We start from the raw sequence: 20,575 nt of genomic DNA on the forward strand, positions 1-20,575 counted from the left end.
TACATTTTGACTTAATGTTCAATATTACTAGTCACTCTGTCCTTACGAACAGTAAATCATTGGGTCTGACTCTTTTGATTTAATGCAATTTCATCGTCGATAGTGAAACAACCGCCACATAATCGTCAACTCCCCCCTACAAAACATGCATTTATTTGTGGTTTATCCTCTAGCTATTTGGTATTAGGTGTGATCCTGACTTGGAATGGCCACGAAGTTACACATTGTTTTAGGAAACATGAATTTATTTGTGGTTTATCCTCTTTAGCTATTTGGTATTAGGTGTGATCCTGACTTGGAATGGCCACGAAGTTACACATTGTTTTAGGTCCAGTTAGTTTGGAAGTTGTGGTAAATGGGGGAGTGTGAGCGCGTGTCATGAGATGCTGCAGGTGTTGATATGGGGATGGATAGGCTACCACTGCCTTTAATTACTACGCTCTGCCTGCACCTACCTCAACTGGTACTCTGCTGCCTCGCTGTGGTGAGAGCACTAACACACTGAACATGATGGACAAGGATGCTCCATATAGCCATCCATCACTGTCCAGGCACAGCCTGGGTGTATGTAATACAATATGACCAGATATGGTTTGATATCTCTTCTGAAACTGGGGTGGGGTTATTGAGTTCAGGGTTGTGTAATGGTTGCTTCCATGTCAGTCCTCAAAGATGAAATTGCATAGAATCGAATGAATCACATCCAATGATTTCCTGTTTTGGACATTGTTTTGAAAATGATGCTCCATAGCTGCCATACCTTTGATGTAATAAACTGTTACAGAATTCCCCTTCCTTATTATAAACTCTGATTAAAATCTAATCAAATCAAATCAAATTTTATTTGTCACATACACATGGTTAGCAGATGTTAATGCGAGTGTAGCGAAATGCTTGTGCTTCTAGTTCCGACAATGCAGTAATAACCAACAAGTAATCTAACTAACAATTCCAAAACTACTGTCTTATACACAGTGTAAGGGGATAAAGAATATGTACATAAAGATATATGAATGAGTGATGGTACAGAGCAGCATAGGCAAGATACAGTAGATGGTATCGAGTACAGTATATACATATGAGATGAGTATGTAAACAAAGTGGCATAGTTAAAGTGGCTAGTGATACATGTATTACATAAGGATGCAGTAGATGATATAGAGTACAGTATATACGTATACATATGAGATGAATAATGTAGGGTATGTAAACATTATATTAGGTAGCATTGTTTAAAGTGGCTAGTGATATATTGTACATCATTTCCCATCAATTCCCATTATTAAAGTGGCTGGAGTTGAGTCAGTGTGTTGGCAGCAGCCACTCAATGTTAGTGGTGGCTGTTTAACAGTCTGATGGCCTTGAGATAGAAGCTGTTTTTCAGTCACTCGGTTCCTGCTTTGATGCACCTGTACTGACCTCGCCTTCTGGATGATAGCGGGGTGAACAGGCAGTGGCTCGGGTGGTTGTTGTCCTTGATGATCTTTATGGCCTTCCTGTAACATCGGGTGGTGTAGCTGTCCTGGAAAAACTACGACTATAACTAAAACTATGGAGTTCATTGGCCTACAACACGTGTGTGTATTTGCCCTTAAAATGATATTGCTAGATGGAAGAAAATAATAAGATAGGCCTAAACTGTAATAAGATGTACTTGAAAGATACTATAAATAGCAGGAGACATACCTGGGTTCTAGACTGGTATTTAGGGCAAGCATTTTAGGAATATACATATGGTTAGTGTCAACTTCTACTTACACGTTAAAGCTCAGCCATGTTGCTACATGTTTACTCATTGACTTCAAGTAGAGCATTGTTTGTGAATCTGAATAAAAGCCTAATAAAAGTGTATTGCCCCCAGCTTGGGCAGCACTGCTACACTGCTTTTTTGGGCTAAAGGTGTTTGTGACACGTGCATGTGTTCCAATGATGTCATAATTGTCTGTAGCTTCTATGTTGCCTATCAACTTGGCTGTCCTTCAGAAAGTAGATAATACTTGTATTTTCAAACAATTAATAAAAATACTAGCAACAAAACAAACTAAATAGATTTAATCCATTAATATGATATTGCCAGATGGAATAAAATAACAAGGTAGGCCTAAACTGTAATAAGATATATCTTATAGACTGCTTCAGTGCATTTGGAAAGTATTCAGACCCCTTGACTTTTTACACATTTCATTTTTTACATTACAGCCTTATTCTAAAATGGATTACATACAACATTTTCCTCATCAATCTACACACAATATCCTATAATGACAAAGCAAAAACAGTTTTTTAGACATTTTTGCAATTTAAAATGCCTTATTTACATAAGTATTCAAACCCTTTGCTATGAGACTCGAAATTGAGCACCGGTGCATCCTGTTTCCCTTGATCATCCTTGAGGTATTTCTACAACATGATTGGAGTCCACCTGTGGTAAATTCAATTGATTGGACATGATTTGGAAAGGGACATACCTAAGGTCCCACAGTTGACAGTGCAAAAATCTATTTTAATTCCAGGTTATAAGGCAACAAAATAGGGAAAATGCCAAGGGGGGTGAATACTTTCGCAAGCCACTGTAAATGGTTCAGTTCACATAAACAGTCATTATTTTCAGTTTGAGAGATCATCCCGGGCTTTGCCCCGTCTGCTGTAGCTGAGATGTCCCTGGAGGACATAGAACAACAAGACTATGATGTTTCTGACACTGAGAGAGTCAGGTAAGGCCACTTACACTCTGTCCAGTTAGATATTTGTGTGGAGATTAAGAGAGAGAGACTAATAAGAAAGAACTTGTTATGGGGCAGGTCAGGCGTCATTCATGGAGTCATTTGTAGGGTCAAGTCCCCAGCCGATCTATTTGAACCGCTCATTATTTGTGGCCATGTATTAACTACTAAGTGAGTCTTTGACATGAAAACAGTGGTTAGATTCTGCCATTGGGACTGCTCTGATGTTGTTTCCATTCTCTCCTGCTTATGACCATAGAGCCTTGTCCCAGTCTCTAGACCTGCCTGTCTGTGTGGTGGATGACCACCTGACCTCTGAAGCTGTCAATGAGATGGTAAGTTGACCTTGTCATTTCATATTACAACATTAATCCAATAAAATGTTATAGTGATGCTATCATTGGCAATGTTGACATACCACAACCATCTCTGTTGTGTTGCAGTTGTTTAATTGGCCCAACGTTGCCAATGCTCCTCCACTCTTTAACAGTTAATAATTATTTCAGTATGATATTTGTTGTTTATTAAGTTTGATTATTTGCAATATAATTACATTTCTACCAGGAGCAGAGCAATTGTACCAGGAGCAGAGCAACCTCAGTGATGGAAACCACAGAAGAGGGAAAGCTCAACAATGTGGAACATCTGACACTTATGGACTTCCTTCAAAACCTAACTGAGAAGTATGTTCTGTTTTCTTTGGTACTATCACACCTTCAAGGAAATAGGATCAAATTAGAAACTGATCAATCGGAAAAAAAAATTCATTGCTAGAAAAGTTGTCACATTGCAATTTTGCCAAAACAACTGACACAAAGCAAGTATAACTTCACGATCAGGCAAATAATTAAATAAAAACAATTCTGCCACGCATCCTGATATGACAACATTTATAACAATATTGTTTTCAGGCAATGGAGGGGGATTCGTGAGGGCATGTTTGACCCGGTAAGATCATGTTACTGACAATTTAATCAGATTACCATGAAAACTCTGCCTAATGTTTAACCTTGTTCATAAGCTTTTGAAAGACACACTATGCAACATTTTAAAACACTTCTTCTGTTTCTGGAATACAGCTGACAAAACAACAGCTTGCCGGCTTTTGTCTGAGGATTGTCCAGTTTTTATCGGACAAGCTGATGCAGATCATCATCCCAGGTCTTTACGAACTACTGGGCATCCAAGATACTGCCTCCTCTCCATTGTCACAGAGATCTGTCACAGCGTCACTCACCAGTCTGTTAGACGATAAGACTAACACCAAGTCCCGCGTGAGATTTACTGAGGCTGGTGTACCTAAGAGGCCAGGCAGTCGAAAGTCTTACAATAGCTTTCGCATCCCGACTCCCTACCCTTCCTCCAACTGTATGGAGCAGGAAGAGGAAGAAGAACAGGAATCACAACTTAAGTTCAAGGAGATTTACCTGACTAAGGGCAGTCTGGGCAGTGGAAGCTACCTGCCCAAGGGGGCCATGAGGTATGTTCTTAAAGGGAAATTTAACAACTTCGTATTCATCTCCAGCATCACCATATGTGAAAATTACACATTTCCATGCTTTGTAGTAAAACAAATATAGAGGGACGTAACTGTTTCCAATAGTGCTGAGAAATTAGTGCTTTTTGAGGTTGGTTTGGTTTCGATTCAAATATTTAAAAAATAATCACGGTTTTGGATTTCAATACTTTTTTTAGACATTGAATGCACTATGGATTATGTGTGTTGAATGCTGTAACAACAGATGCTACTGAGCCAGATGTCTATGTGTCAGGGGAGAAGCTCCAGGTGGTATCCGATTTTAAGTACCTTGGCATCATACTTGATTCCAACCTCTCTTTTAAAAAGCATGTGAAAAAGGTAATTCAAATAACCAAGTTCAACCTAGCTAATTTTCGATTTTTACGAAATTGTTTGACTACAGAGGTAGCAAAACTGTACTTCAAATCTATGATACTCCCCCACTTAACATACTGCTTGACTAGTTGGGCCCAAGCTTGCTGTACAACATTAAAACCTATTCAGTCTGTCTACAAACAGGCTCTCAAAGTGCTTGATAGGAAGCCCAATAGCCATCATCACTGTTACATCCTCAGAAAGCATGAGCTCTTGAGTTGGGAAAATCTTGTGCAATACACCGACGCATGTCTTGTATTCAAGATCCTTAATGGCCTGGCTCCCCCTCCACTCAATATTTTTGTTAAACAGAAAACCCAGACATATGGCAGCAGATCCACAAGGTCTGCCATGAGAGGTGACTGTATAGTTCCCCTAAGGAAAAGCACCTTTAGTAAATCTGCATTCTCTGTGAGAGCTTCCCATGTCTGTAATACACTGCCATCAGACACACATAACTGCACCACATATCACACTTTCACAAAATGCTTGAAGACATGGCTAAAGGTCAATCAGATTTGTGAACATGGTCCCTAGCTGTGTGTTGCCACTTTCCATGTTGTCTGTTGTCTGTAGCTTGTGAGGTGTGGAAACTTTGTTGCTTTTATGAATTTTGTCTTGACGCTTTTTGTTTTATGTTGCTCTGTCTGTATGCTACGTCTTGCTTGTCCTATGTTGCTCTGTCTGTATGCTACGTCTTGCTTGTCCTATGTTGCTCTGTCTGTATGCTACGTCTTGCTTGTCCTATGTTGCTCTGCCTGTATGCTACGTCTTGCTTGTCCTATGTTGCTATGTCTGTATGCTACGTCTTGCTTGTCCTATGTTGCTCTGTCTGTATGCTACGTCTTGCTTGTCCTATGTTGCTCTGTCTGTATGCTACGTCTTGCTTGTCCTATGTTGCTCTGTCTGTATGCTACGTCTTGCTTGTCCTATGTTGCTCTGTCTGTATGCTACGTCTTGCTTGTCCTATGTTGCTCTGTCTGTATGCTACGTCTTGCTTGTCCTATGTTGCTCTGTCTGTATGCTACGTCTTGCTTGTCCTATGTTGCTCTGTCTGTATGCTACGTCTTGCTTGTCCTATGTTGCTCTGTCTGTATGCTACGTCTTGCTTGTCCTATGTTGCTCTGTCTGTATGCTACGTCTTGCTTGTCCTATGTTGCTCTGTCTGTATGCTACGTCTTGCTTGTCCTATGTTGCTCTGTCTGTATGCTACGTCTTGCTTGTCCTATGTTGCTCTGTCTGTATGCTACGTCTTGCTTGTCCTATGTTGCTCTGTCTGTATGCTACGTCTTGCTTGTCCTATGTTGCTCTGTCTGTATGCTACGTCTTGCTTGTCCTATGTTGCTCTGTCTGTATGCTACGTCTTGCTTGTCCTATGTTGCTCTGTCTGTATGCTACGTCTTGCTTGTCCTATGTTGCTCTGTCTGTATGCTACGTCTTGCTTGTCCTATGTTGCTCTGTCTGTATGCTACGTCTTGCTTGTCCTATGTTGCTCTGTCTGTATGCTACGTCTTGCTTGTCCTATGTTGCTCTGTCTGTATGCTACGTCTTGCTTGTCCTATGTTGCTCTGTCTGTATGCTACGTCTTGCTTGTCCTATGTTGCTCTGTCTGTATGCTACGTCTTGCTTGTCCTATGTTGCTCTGTCTGTATGCTACGTCTTGCTTGTCCTATGTTGCTCTGTCTGTATGCTACGTCTTGCTTGTCCTATGTTGCTCTGTCTGTATGCTACGTCTTGCTTGTCCTATGTTGCTCTGTCTGTATGCTACGTCTTGCTTGTCCTATGTTGCTCTGTCTGTATGCTACGTCTTGCTTGTCCTATGTTGCTCTGTCTGTATGCTACGTCTTGCTTGTCCTATGTTGCTCTGTCTGTATGCTACGTCTTGCTTGTCCTATGTTGCTCTGTCTGTATGCTACGTCTTGCTTGTCCTATGTTGCTCTGTCTGTATGCTACGTCTTGCTTGTCCTATGTTGCTCTGTCTGTATGCTACGTCTTGCTTGTCCTATGTTGCTCTGTCTGTATGCTACGTCTTGCTTGTCCTATGTTGCTCTGTCTGTATGCTACGTCTTGCTTGTCCTATGTTGCTCTGTCTGTATGCTACGTCTTGCTTGTCCTATGTTGCTCTGTCTGTATGCTACGTCTTGCTTGTCCTATGTTGCTCTGTCTGTATGCTACGTCTTGCTTGTCCTATGTTGCTCTGTCTGTATGCTACGTCTTGCTTGTCCTATGTTGCTCTGTCTGTATGCTACGTCTTGCTTGTCCTATGTTGCTCTGTCTGTATGCTACGTCTTGCTTGTCCTATGTTGCTCTGTCTGTATGCTACGTCTTGCTTGTCCTATGTTGCTCTGTCTGTATGCTACGTCTTGCTTGTCCTATGTTGCTCTGTCTGTATGCTACGTCTTGCTTGTCCTATGTTGCTATGTCTGTATGCTACGTCTTGCTTGTCCTATGTTGCTCTGTCTGTATGCTACGTCTTGCTTGTCCTATGTTGCTCTGTCTGTATGCTACGTCTTGCTTGTCCTATGTTGCTCTGTCTGTATGCTACGTCTTGCTTGTCCTATGTTGCTCTGTCTGTATGCTACGTCTTGCTTGTCCTATGTTGCTCTGTCTGTATGCTACGTCTTGCTTGTCCTATGTTGCTCTGTCTGTATGCTACGTCTTGCTTGTCCTATGTTGCTCTGTCTGTATGCTACGTCTTGCTTGTCCTATGTTGCTCTGTCTGTATGCTACGTCTTGCTTGTCCTATGTTGCTCTGTCTGTATGCTACGTCTTGCTTGTCCTATGTTGCTATGTCTGTATGCTACGTCTTGCTTGTCCTATGTTGCTCTGTCTGTATGCTACGTCTTGCTTGTCCTATGTTGCTATGTCTGTATGCTACGTCTTGCTTGTCCTATGTTGCTCTGTCTGTATGCTACGTCTTGCTTGTCCTATGTTGCTATGTCTGTATGCTACGTCTTGCTTGTCCTATGTTGCTCTGTCTGTATGCTACGTCTTGCTTGTCCTATGTTGCTCTGTCTGTATGCTACGTCTTGCTTGTCCTATGTTGCTCTGTCTGTATGCTACGTCTTGCTTGTCCTATGTTGCTCTGTCTGTATGCTACGTCTTGCTTGTCCTATGTTGCTCTGTCTGTATGCTACGTCTTGCTTGTCCTATGTTGCTCTGTCTGTATGCTACGTCTTGCTTGTCCTATGTTGCTCTGTCTGTATGCTACGTCTTGCTTGTCCTATGTTGCTCTGTCTGTATGCTACGTCTTGCTTGTCCTATGTTGCTCTGTCTGTATGCTACGTCTTGCTTGTCCTATGTTGCTCTGTCTGTATGCTACGTCTTGCTTGTCCTATGTTGCTCTGTCTGTATGCTACGTCTTGCTTGTCCTATGTTGCTCTGTCTGTATGCTACGTCTTGCTTGTCCTATGTTGCTCTGTCTGTATGCTACGTCTTGCTTGTCCTATGTTGCTATGTCTGTATGCTACGTCTTGCTTGTCCTATGTTGCTCTGTCTGTATGCTACGTCTTGCTTGTCCTATGTTGCTATGTCTGTATGCTACGTCTTGCTTGTCCTATGTTGCTCTGTCTGTATGCTACGTCTTGCTTGTCCTATGTTGCTATGTCTTGCTTGTTCTATGCTGCTATTGTCTATATTGTAATTGTTTTTAATAACCTGCCCAGGGACTGCGGTTGAAAATTAGCCGGCTGGCTAAAACCGGCACTTTTACTGAAACGTTGATTAATGTGCACTGTCCCTGTAAAAATAAAAAATAAATAAATAAAATAAACTCAAACACATAATAAAACAATGAATAAAAGTCCCATGATGGTAGTGACTGTCCATTACTGTTAATGACTTATCAACCATCATTTACTTTCTCATATAAAATATTTATTTGATGACTTTATTATTTCATTCCAAGTCATCAACTCATCTCTATAGAGCTGCTGCTTATCCTGTCTGACAAAATCACTATTTTAGTAGTTCTTCTAAGTAAATAAGACCTACTTTTATGACCGCTGAACACCAACTGTCAATCACTTAGATCATGTATTTCCAGGTAGAGAATCCTCGCAACACAACTGCTTTTTATCTCTCTCATGCATTCTCTCGTCTCTCCGTCTCAGTCAATGAGGTTTCCGTATCTGCTCCACACAGAGTGGACAAGCAAGTGGGCGTGCAATGGATTGTGGGAATTAATTGCCATATTTTCTGTGCTAAACTATGTAGAATATTGGCCTGTTGGAAACTACAACTCCCTACTACATTGCATAGTTCGTGCTTGATCTGATTTATCTCTACAGAAACTGAGCATCGAGCTCACAGAAGAAGAAAAAAATTAACTATATGGAATTCAAATAATTGAGCTGACGTCGGTCAATTAGTTGTTTAAAAACCGAAAAATAACAAAAATGTTGATTAAATGCTCAGCTCTAGATTCTAATGACATCATCAGTGTGCATCGTGTGATTTTAACCAATTATGAGTAGGCATTTCCTACTAATTGGTTGATGATGTCATAGAAAACACTTATCTTCCTCTTTCTTTTTTACTACAAAACATAGAAATGCCTGTTTTTCACATATGCTGATGTTGGGGTGGTGCTGGAGATGATGAATATGAAGTTGAAACATTTAGAAATTTCCCTTTAACATTTCTTCAAACTGCCTTGTATTTATGATTGTCCTTGAAGTTATTAGAAGTTACAGTATTTGAAGTTTATAGCAATTTGGATTTTTGTAGAGGATAGATATTGCCAGGATAGATGGATATCTACAGGCCAGTTTCAATACAAATGACTTATACAAAATACATTTTATTGGGCTTTAGAAATTAAGCAGTTAGGCTGACATCACACTAAGGTTTTTTCTCAGAGAAACAGCAGCGTTTTCCTCATTGTTTTCAATGGTGCAGATGTATTTGACACACTGAATGTGCATCACAGCCTTACATATTATTTGTTTGACTTTGATGATTTCTGCGTTTTTTTCCCCAAGGACTCTAACCTCTCTGTCTGATGTGCAGAAGAAAACAACCAACTCTGAGACGCTACAAGTCCTCTTGGGTGTCTCAGAGGACACCCTTGTCACCTGTGTGCAGGACAGCCTGCAAGGTTCTCTCTCCAAACTTGCATGCATGTCCAATTCTCCATCTGGAAGTGCAGGCTCTATGATGCTAACCCCTGCTGTAATGGCAGAGTTGGCTAAAGATGTCAAGTCGGCCTTATCAGTGGTCGTTAAGAGTGCCTCCGCAAGTCACACCTCTCTAGTGACACCGGTAAGGGGAGACTCACAGACCAAGGTGACTGAGAGCATGGTGAGAGAGCTGGCTGTTAAACTTGAAAAAGTTGACCAAGAGAGCAAGAGTCTAACAGGGCAAGTCATGACCACCATCTCTGACACAATGGTGGCTTTTGTTGACGAGAACGAACAGAATTTGCTGGAAGATCTGAAGGACAAGATCACGTTTTTGGCATCGCATGTTGGCTTTATTGAGGATCTTGATGCCCTGATAAGGAAATACGAGAGCAGCTACAATATTAGTGAATCTGGTTCCTCCTGCACGCTCACATCTAAGAGCATCCAAAAACTCTCTAGCCGGGAGTTTCAAACATCAGCAATACAAGCAGTGAGTGGAGTTCTTGACAAAAAAGTCAGTAGTTTGAGCTTTCCTAGTTCAGTCATTCAGTCTGAGTTAACAGGTGCTGTATCAGGTCAAACATTGTCTGGCATTGTAAAGACAGAGTCAATTCACCCAGTGGGCTCAGCAGCGTCAGTAGTTGTTAAGACTTTCGTGTCAGATATGAAGTCCTTGGCTGAATCTGAAGAGAGTCCCCAACAGAAGAGTGCCTGGTCTGCTGCTGTTCACATTTACCACAGCATCCAAAACAACTTGAAAGATTATTTCAGCAAGCTTCAGCGATGTGCCTTAAAGAGCATTGTCACATCTGATGACAACATCACAAATGCTGAGTTTAAGGAGACAGTTCCACTTCCTTGCTTAAACATGAAATATAGGCCCAGTAAGAGTGAGCCTCAGTTGCCAGAGTCCACTGGTGCAGTTACTTTACAAAGAGGCCTAAGTGAGAGCTCAAAACTTCTTTGGGCAAAAACTGAGTCAGAAGAAAGCATGCTCCTTCTGACAACTTGCACCCAAGAAGTCATCTCAGAGCTTCTGGTCTTGTACAACACTGAGATGTCAAAGGAGGACGCCCTGTACACTGTTGGAGAAAAAGGATCAGGCTTCTCTATTGAGAGAGAGAAATTTGTAGAGGGTGTTCTGGCTCAGCTTGGGGATATTGCCCATTCCAGGGCCTCATCACCAATAGTATGTGAGTTCCCCTGTCAAATTGAGGACAGCAGAAGTAAGGCCACAGCTTCTTTGACCAGTCTGTTAGATTGTATTAGAAAACTCTCAAGTGAGGAATTTAAGAGAAATGCCACTCAAGCAGTGAGTGAGTTCCTAGTTAAAAAGTCCACCAGTAGCTTAACTAGTGCACAGCCTGCTTATTCTGTAGCATCCAGGTCTTGTTCCATTCAAAACCAGTACACATGGTCAAAGGATATTTGTGCGGATTCTGCTGCCTTTGGCATCATTGAAACATTTGTGGAAGACCTGCAGAGCTTGGCGCAACCTGCAGAAGTAGAGGAGAGAGAACCTGACCTCCAGGAAAATGCACAAAAGCTACAGAGCAGGATCTGGTCTGCTACCACTAGTTTATATAACAATATTCAGAAGACATTAAAGGACTTCATCATTCATCAGCGGAGGTCAGACATGCTGAGCAGAACGTCTAGTCATATACCCACAGAGGACTCTGGACATCTTGGGACTAAGGAGCACATTTGTTTGGCAAGCCAGGACTTGAGGCAAGCTAGTAAGAGTGTGCCTCACTTGCACAGTTTGAACCTTGAAGTGGCTCTACACAGGGGTGTCAGCGAGAGTTCAAAACTTCTCTGGACTGAAACAGACGAGGCTCTACTGACCAATAGTACCAAAGAGGTCATTTCAACAATCTTGACCTCATGCGAGGATCAGGCATCAAATGCACCTTGCTTCTCCACAGTAGGAAAGAAAATATCTGATATGTCCCTTGAGGTCAACATGTTGGTAGGTGGTGTTCTGTCTCAGCTGAAGGACATCTCCTTGTCAAGGTCCCCAACACCATGTGAAGACATGTTTGAACGTCTCCAAGGTTCTCCTGAGCGAACCTCTCCAGTAAGTCTAGATTGCAGCACGGCTGCCTCCAAAGGCATTGCATCTTCCCACAGTCTTTCTACAAAGAGCCTCCAAAAACTCTCTAGTCATGAGTTCCAAACTAAAGCTGAGAAAGGAGTGAGTGAGGTCCTCTCTAGATCATTTAACATTGTGGAGGAAGGTACAACAGATAAGTACCTCCAGTCTGTATCTACATCCACCACATCTACTGATATTATACAAACCATGGTGAAAGACCAGCAGGAGCTCACCCAGACCACCCAATCATCTGACATGGTATCTGGAACCTCCCTGCTCACCACTGGACAGGTTTCTGAGAAAAGGATCTGGTCTGTTGCTCGTAACATCTACTACAGTCTGCAAAGTAAGATTACGGAGTTTCTCCGAAAAGATCTTCAAAGATCAGACACAACACTTGGTTCAATCCAAATCTTTACATATCAAAGCAGTCCTGCATCACAAAGAGCAAGTCTCGGCCATCTTGAGGTCAACCAGAGCAGTGTTACACCTGGTGGAAACGATGCCTGTGTGGACATTCCGCACAAATTACTACCTAAAACCACTGAGCTCTCAGGATCCATGCTGGAGGATATTGACACGATCCGTTGTAGGAGTGCTGACAGCCAAAATACAAGAAATACCTCTTCTTCACGCTCCTCCATCTCTCTAACACCTACTTCAAAATTAAGGCAGTCGAAATGGCACTTTGCTTTACCCGGGACTCCCATCCCCACTGAGTTTCCTGCTCAGATTGACTTTCCCATTGTTAGAAACACAATCATTGAGGACTTCTTTCACACAGAGGACTTACTTCCTGTAACCTTTGTGGACAAAGTCAGGCAAGCTGCTGGGGTGGTAGTGGACATTATGGTGGAAAGTGTTGAGAACACACAGGAAAATGGACAGGGTGCTTCTCATCTTGACGACCTCCGATCTGCTGTTAGGAAATTGAGAAAAATAATTTCCACTTGGACCATCCACATTTTCAGCCATGAATTGGTGGATAAAGTGATAGCCATTCAGGACAGCCACAGCACTCCACAGGTCTTAACATTGGAAGCAGCCAAAAGTGCTTCAGACTCCATTCTTTCAAGGCTGAAATGGGGAAAGGAACAATGTGCCATATCCAAGGAGCTCTCCTCTCAGCTTCTCCAGATATTTGCTGAAGAGACAGTGAAGTGCTTCCTGAGACAGTGGTCAGATGAGTATGAAAACATAAACTTTGATGTTTCAGTCCAGAACGATCCAAAGACTTCTACTTGCATGGTCATTCTTCAAATGATCACCAAAGCCACTGCTAAATGTTATTTTGAGTCCGCTACCAGCGTGGCCACCAGTGACATTGTAGAAGGCGTGTTTGATTTGGAAAGGGATACCATCAGCAGTACTGGAGAGCAGGTCCTCACCTTCAATACAAAGGTATAGTACACATACATCTTTCATGAATAACACTGCTGTTGACCTTTTATATGATTCTTTGTGTCATGGCATTGCACTGGTTCTTTGCAGTTGATATGCTGTACTGTAAGATATCGAAAACATTTCAGTTTGTTTTAATGTGCCTTTTCCCACCAACCAGGGTTCCAAGAATGTTAGTAAGAACCTCTGTCCTCAAGAGTCTCTGGAGTACCAGCCTCAGAACATTTCCCCTACTGTGTACTTTACAGGTAAGCCCTGCTGCTGTTTAGGCTGCTGCTCAGTCAAGACTGAGACATTATCCCTTTACCATTCCACTAATTCATTTGGAAAGACATTGTACTCCTCTGAGTTGTTACCTATGACATACTGTACTGTGGGCTGGGTGGTAGCCTAGTGGGTTAAGAGGTTGGGCCAGTAACCGATAGGTTGCTGGTTCAGAATCCCTGAGTTCACGAGGCAAAATCTGTCAATGTGCTCTTGAGCAAGGCACTTCATCCTAATTGCTCCTTGTAAGTCTCTCTGGATAAGAGTGTCTGATAAATGAGTAAAAATGTAAATTGATGGCATGCTGGATGGTCTTTCGTTGCAGAGACGATGACAACATCTCATGGCTCCTTTTCTCCAGAGGGAATTTATGATATCGCATCGTCCTTCCCACTTGAAGAGAAGAGTCGCAAACCCTCCCTTTTCACCAGATTGTCTAGATCCATCACGAAAGGCTTTCTCAGCACATTCAAATCTTCAAGGAAAACCAAATTATTTAAATAAATTCCTCATTATAACAACGAGAGCATTCATTTGTTCAGATGAGAATCTAATCGTATTGGTCACATACGCCGAAAACAACTGTGAGATGCTTTATTACGAGCCCATTCCCAACAATGCAGAGTTAAAAAGTAAGAAAATATTTTCTAAATAGTAACACAATAACAATAACAAGGCTATATACAAGGAGTACCAGTACCGAGTCAATGTGCATGGGTGCGAGGTAGTTGAGGTAATACAGTATGTACAGTGCCTTGCGAAAGTATTCGGCCCCCTTGAACTTTGCGACCTTTTGCCACATTTCAGGCTTCAAACATAAAGATATAAAACTGTATTTTTTTGTGAAGAATCAACAACAAGTGGGACACAATCATGAAGTGGAACGACATTTATTGGATATTTCAAACTTTTTTAACAAAATAAAAAACTGAAAAATTAAGCGTGCAAAATTATTCAGCCCCCTTAAGTTAATACTTTGTAGCGCCACCTTTTGCTGCGATTACAGCTGTAAGTCGCTTGGGGTATGTCTCTATCAGTTTTGCACATCGAGAGACTGACATTTTTTCCCATTCCTCCTTGCAAAACAGCTCGAGCTCAGTGAGGTTGGATGGAGAGCATTTGTGAACAGCAGTTTTCAGTTCTTTCCACAGATTCTCGATTGGATTCAGGTCTGGACTTTGACTTGGCCATTCTAACACCTGGATATGTTTATTTTTGAACCATTCCATTGTAGATTTTGCTTTATGTTTTGTATCATTGTCTTGTTGGAAGACAAATCTCCGTCCCAGTCTCAGGTCTTTTGCAGACTCCATCAGGTTTTCTTCCAGAATGGTCCTGTATTTGGCTCCATCCATCTTCCCATCAATTTTAACCATCTTCCCTGTCCCTGCTGAAGAAAAGCAGGCCCAAACCATGATGCTGCCACCACCATGTTTGACAGTGGGGATGGTGTGTTCAGCTGTGTTGCTTTTACGCCAAACATAACGTTTTGCATTGTTGCCAAAAAGTTAAATTTTGGTTTCATCTGACCAGAGCACCTTCTTCCACATGTTTGGTGTGTCTCCCAGGTGGCTTGTGGCAAACTTTAAACAACACTTTGTATGGATATCTTTAAGAAATGTCTTTCTTCTTGCCACTATTCCATAAAGGCCAGATTTGTGCAATATACGACTGATTGTTGTCCTATGGACAGAGTCTCCCACCTCAGCTGTAGATCTCTGCAGTTCATCCAGAGTGATCATGGGCCTCTTGGCTGCATCTCTGATCAGTCTTCTCCTTGTATGAGCTGAAAGTTTAGAGGGACGGCCAGGTCTTGGTAGATTTGCAGTGGTCTGATACTCTTTCCATTTCAATATTATCGCTTGCACAGTGCTCCTTGGGATGTTTAAAGCTTGGGAAATATTTTTGTATCCAAATCCTTCACAACAGTATCTCGGACCTGCCTGGTGTGTTCCTTGTTCTTCATGATGCTCTCTGCGCTTTTAACGGACCTCTGAGACTATCACAGTGCAGGTGCATTTATACGGAGACTTGATTACACACAGGTGGATTGTATTTATCATCATTAGTCATTTAGGTCAACATTGGATCATTCAGAGATCCTCACTGAACTTCTGGAGAGAGTTTGCTGCACTGAAAGTGAAGGGGCTGAATAATTTTGCACGCCCAATTTTTCAGTTTTTGATTTGTTAAAAAAGTTTGAAATATCCAATAAATGTCATTCCACTTCATGATTGTGTCCAACTTGTTGTTGATTCTTCACAAAAAAATACAGTTTTATATCTTTATGTTTGAAGCCTGAAATGTGGCAAAAGTTCGCAAAGTTCAAGGGGGGCGAATACTTTCGCAAGGCACTGTACAGGGTCAGTACTATAATTGTAAGCTATATACAGGGTCAGTACCATTATTGTAAGCTATATACAGGGTCAATACTATCATTGTAAGCTATATACAGGGTCAGTACCATTATTGTAAGCTATATACAGGGTCAGTACCATAATTGTAAGCTATATACAGGGTCAATACTATCATTGTAAGCTATATCAAATCAAATGTATTTATATAGCCCTTCGTACATCAGCTGATATCTCAAAGTGCTGTACAGAAATCCAGCCTAAAACCCCAAACAGCAAGCAATGCAGGTGTAGAAGCACGGTGGCTAGGAAAAACTCCCTAGAAAGGCCAAAACCTAGGAAGAAACCTAGAGAGGAACCAGGCTATGTGGGGTGGCCAGTCCTCTTCTGGCTGTGCCGGGTGGAGATTATAACAGAACATGGTCAAGATGTTCAAATGTTCATAAATGACCAGCATGGTCGAATAATAATAAGGCAGAATAGTTTAAACTGGAGCAGCAGCACAGTCAGGTGGACTGGGGACAGCAAGGAGTCATCATGTCAGGTATTCCTGGGGCATGGTCCTAGGGCTCAGGTCCTCCGAGAGAGAGAAAGAAAGAGAGAATTAGAGAGAGCATATGTGGGATGGCCAGTCCTCTTCTGGCTGTGCCGGGTGGAGATTATAACAGAACATGGCCAAGATGTTCAAATGTTCATAAATGACCAGCATGGTTGAATAATAATAAGGCAGAACAGTTGAAACTGGAGCAGCAGCACGGCCAGGTGGACTGGGGACAGCAAGGAGTCATCATGTCAGGTAGTCCTGGGGCATGGTCCTAGGGCTCAGGTCCTCCGAGAGAGAGAAAGAGAGAAGGAGAGAATTAGAGAACGCACACTTAGATTCACACAGGACACTGAATAGGACAGGAGAAGTACTCCAGATATAACAAACTGACCCTAGCCCCCCGACACATAAACTACTGCAGCATAAATACTGGAGGCTGAGACAGGAGGGGTCAGGAGACACTGTGGCCCCATCCGAGGACACCCCCGGACAGGGCCAAACAGGAAGGATATAACCCCACCCACTTTGCCAAAGCACAGCCCCCACACCACTAGAGGGATAACTTCAACCACCAACTTACCATCCTGAGACAAGGCTGAGTATAGCCCACAAAGACCTCCGCCATGACACGGCGCCAACCCAGACAGGATGACCACATCAGTGAATCAACCCACTCAGGTGACGCACCCCCTCCAGGGACGGCATGAGAGAGCCCCAGTAAGCCAGTGACTCAGCCCCTGAAATAGGGTTAGAGGCAGAGAATCCCAGTGGAAAGAGGGGAACCGACCAGGCAGAGACAGCAAGGGCGGTTCGTTGCTCCAGAGCCTTTCCGTTCACCCTCCCACTCCTGGGCCAGACTACACTCAATCATATGACCCACTGAAGAGATGATTCTTCAGTAAAGACTTAAAGGTTGAGACCGAGTTTGCAACTCTGACATGGGTAGGCAGACCGTTCCATAAAAATGGAGCTCTATAGGAGAAAGCCCTGCCTCCAGCTGTTTGCTTAGAAATTCTAGGGACAATTAGGAGGCCTGCGTCTTGTGACCGTAGCGTACGTGTAGGTATGTACGACAGGACCAAATCAGAGAGATAGGTAGGAGCAAGCCCATGTAATGCTTTGTAGGTTAGCAGTAAAACCTTGAAATCAGCCCTTGCTTTGACAGGAAGCCAGTGTAGAGAGGCTAGCACTGGAGTAATATGATCACATTTTTTGGTTCTAGTCAGGATTCTAGCAGCCGTATTTAGCACTAACTGAAGTTTATTTAGTGCTTTATCCGGGTAGCCGGAAAGTAGAGCATTGCAGTAGTCTAACCTAGAAGTGACCTTCACAGTTTTATTTGAGACGACTGTACAACCATTAAGATTAATTGTCAGATTCAACAGAAGATCTCTTTGTTTCTTGGGACCTAGAACAAGCATCTCTGTTTTGTCCAAGTTTAAAAGTAGAAAGTTTGCAGCCATCCACTTCCTTATGTCTGAAACACATTCTTCTAGCAAGGGCAATTTTGGGGCTTCACCATGTTTCATTGAAATGTACAGCTGTGTGTCATCCGCATAGCAGTGAAAGTTAACATTATGTTTTCGAATAACATCCCCAAGAGGTAAAATATATAGTGAAAACAACAGTGGTCCTAAAACGGAACCTTGAGGAACACCAAAATGTACAGTTGATTTGTCAGAGGACAAACCATTCACAGAGACAAACTGATATCTTTCCGACAGATAAGATCTAAACCAGGCCAGAACTTGTCCGTGTAGACCAATTTGGGTTTCCAATCTCTCCAAAAGAATGTGGTGATCGATGGTATCAAAAGCAGCACTAAGGTCTAGGAGCACGAGGACAGATGCAGATATATAAAGGTTCAGTACCATCATTGTAAGCTATATACAGGGTCAGTACTATCATTGTAAGCTATATAAAGGTTCAGTACCATCACTGTTGATAGTAAGTCTATCATACAGTTCAGTGTGTAGATGTGTATTCTGACCTCATCACAGGTCTCTCCCTAGACAGGTGTCGTTGGACGGTCAGTCTGTGTCCCAGGAAGCAGCCTCTGAGGAACTCCGCCCACCCATCCCAGGTGTCCAACCGTAGAGTAGCCCCTGGGAGACAGAGACACATGCAGGTTGTCCTCCTGGTTTCCATGAACCAAGAATGTGTTCCATACAGTCCATTTGTCTCTGTGTTACATCCATAAGGTGTTGAGCCAGAGGACCATTGATCTACTGCACAAGGAAGGCCATACCCAGGTCAATGGCGTAGTCGTGCAGCCGGTTGCAGTCGTAGAGTTGCAGGACGGTGGGAGAGCTCAGTCTGAAGGAGCTGACGGGAAGCCCACACTGCTGGGACACCAGGGTCATGAGCCTGGCCACAGACGTACTCAGGAGAAACACAGTGCCCAAGACTGAGAGGGTCTCCCCCGTCACGGCACTGAGTCAACATGGGCCAGCATCCCTGGGGAACGCTTTCAAACACCTTGTAGAGTCCATGCCCCAACGAATTGAGGCTGTTCTGATGGCAAAAGGCGGGGTGCAACTCAATATTACGAAGGTGTTTCTAATGTTTGGTACACTCAGTATATATAAGTTAGGAGTCATATAATTACAGGGGTAAGATGAAGTGGCTCCTTTGCACTGATCTTAGGTCTGGTTTGTGTTTTTACTGCTAATGGTAAAGGTTAGGATTTGGTGAGAGTAAACTGATCTGTGCCCAAGGGCAATTTCTATCCAGAGACAAATCAAATGTCCATGCTATTTAAATGTATAATCTACCACCATCTCGTGGCACAAATTCGTAACAACATTTTCTAATTAATGTGCTGTACTGAGTTTTGTTCTATCACATTGAACACTAATCTGGGTGCAGATTAAATTGAACACTAATCTGGGTGAAAATTAAATTGAAGACTAATCTGGGTGCAGATTAAATTGAACACTAATCTGGGTGAAAATTAAATTGAAGACTAATCTGGGTGCAGATTAAATTGAAGACTAATCTGGGTGCAGATTAAATTGTTAACAGAAATATTATGAATATGTATTTCAATGAACCCAAAGGGCCTCTTCTTCTCCTACTATACGGCCTGCTGTGCTCTACTGTACTCTACTGTACTCTGCTGTGCTCTACTGTACTATACACCACTGGGTATACAGACTCTTCAGATACTGTTAGCGAACACCAGACTGAGGTCGAGGCGATTACATGGGGAAAAGGTTTATGACTGTAAGGGTGTTTGGTACAAAGGCAACACTACATCGGGCCACATTTCAGCTCTATCCCAGGTCAACCATACAATACTATAGATTTCCACTCTAGTCAACCAGCAAGAAGGAGAGACAGACAGAAGGTCTGGCTTTGACTATGTCAATGATGGGATGTGTAAGTAAGGAGTAAGGAACACAAATAAACATTATTCTGATGGTTACATTTGTACTTAGATACATAACCACTCTCTTTTGTTAGCAAATCTTCCACAGAACTTTGTGGAACAGAGTGAGTTCTGTCCCTGTCTGGCTCTGGACATGTACCCAGGGACCTCTGTACAACAACACTTCACACTCACGAAGCAGTGTTCTTACTAACCAATCACTCTACCATAACCATGGTCTCGGTATAAAGCAGTGTGCTTACTAACCAATCACTCTACCATAACCATGGTCTTGGTTGAGCAAGGGCAATTTTACTTTAAGTCTCAAGCAGGGTGACCTCAACATACTATATATCACCATACTATATACCACCACACTATACAGTGGGGCAAAAAAGTATTTAGTCAGCCACCAATTGTGCAAGTTCTCCTACTTAAAAAGATGAGAGAGGCCTGTAATTTTCATCATAGGTACACTTCATAGGTACAAAAATCCAGAAAAATCACATTGTAGGATTTTTAATGAATTTATTTGCAAATTATGGTGGAAATTATGGTGGAAAATAAGTATTTGGTCACCTACAAACAAGCAAGATTTCTGGCTCTCACAGACCTGTAACTTCTTCTTTAAGAGGCTCCTCTGTCCTCCACTCGTTACCTGTATTAATGGCTCCTGTTTGAATTAACTAAATCACCTAATCCTACTATATAACCATACTATATAATCATACTATATAACCATACTATATATTACCACACTCTATATCACCATAATATATATATAATCATACTATATAACCATAA

The 20,575-nt window shown here is 42.3% G+C and overlaps 2 protein-coding genes across 4 annotated transcripts in view; one reads left to right on the top strand and one right to left on the bottom strand.

Annotated features, from left to right (window-relative positions):
• Window positions 1–18,906, bottom strand: part of LOC110514871 (protein ANKUB1-like) — a 61,417-nt gene extending 42,511 nt beyond the window's left edge. For all 3 annotated transcript variants that reach the window (XR_005034936.1, XM_036937289.1, XM_036937257.1), the window contains exons 1-2: window positions 18,650–18,906; window positions 18,392–18,506 (exon numbers count right to left, since the gene is read on the bottom strand). Coding sequence is in view for 2 of the 3 variants with exons in the window: in XM_036937289.1 (XP_036793184.1) it covers window positions 18,392–18,506; window positions 18,650–18,764 (230 nt within the window). In the remaining variant the exon portion in view is untranslated. The remainder of the gene's footprint in view (window positions 1–18,391; window positions 18,507–18,649) is intronic.
• On the top strand, window positions 2,936–14,021 carry LOC110510777. Its single transcript, XM_036934597.1, has 7 exons — window positions 2,936–3,058; window positions 3,288–3,406; window positions 3,635–3,671; window positions 3,803–4,203; window positions 9,600–13,239; window positions 13,400–13,487; window positions 13,829–14,021. The coding sequence occupies exons 1-7, from the start codon at window positions 2,948–2,950 to the stop codon at window positions 14,005–14,007; spliced, it is 4,575 nt and encodes a 1,524-aa protein (XP_036790492.1). The 5' UTR covers window positions 2,936–2,947; the 3' UTR covers window positions 14,008–14,021.
• Window positions 18,907–20,575: the final 1,669 nt, after the last annotated feature.

The sequence above is a fragment of the Oncorhynchus mykiss genome, chromosome 1 (genome assembly GCF_013265735.2).
Source record: "Oncorhynchus mykiss isolate Arlee chromosome 1, USDA_OmykA_1.1, whole genome shotgun sequence".
NCBI classification, from domain to species: domain Eukaryota; kingdom Metazoa; phylum Chordata; class Actinopteri; order Salmoniformes; family Salmonidae; genus Oncorhynchus; species Oncorhynchus mykiss.

What these genes read in the sequence shown, in the direction of transcription:
- LOC110510777 (XM_036934597.1), top strand. Translation starts at nt 2,948, where the DNA reads ATGTTGTTTCCATTCTCTCCTGCTTATGACCATAGAGCCTTGTCCCAG. An exon ending in GTGAGGGCATGTTTGACCCG is followed by an intron (nt 3,672 to 3,802) that starts GTAAGATCATGT and finishes TCTGGAATACAG; the next exon opens with CTGACAAAACAACAGCTTGC. An exon ending in CTGCCCAAGGGGGCCATGAG is followed by an intron (nt 4,204 to 9,599) that starts GTATGTTCTTAA and finishes TTTTTCCCCAAG; the next exon opens with GACTCTAACCTCTCTGTCTG.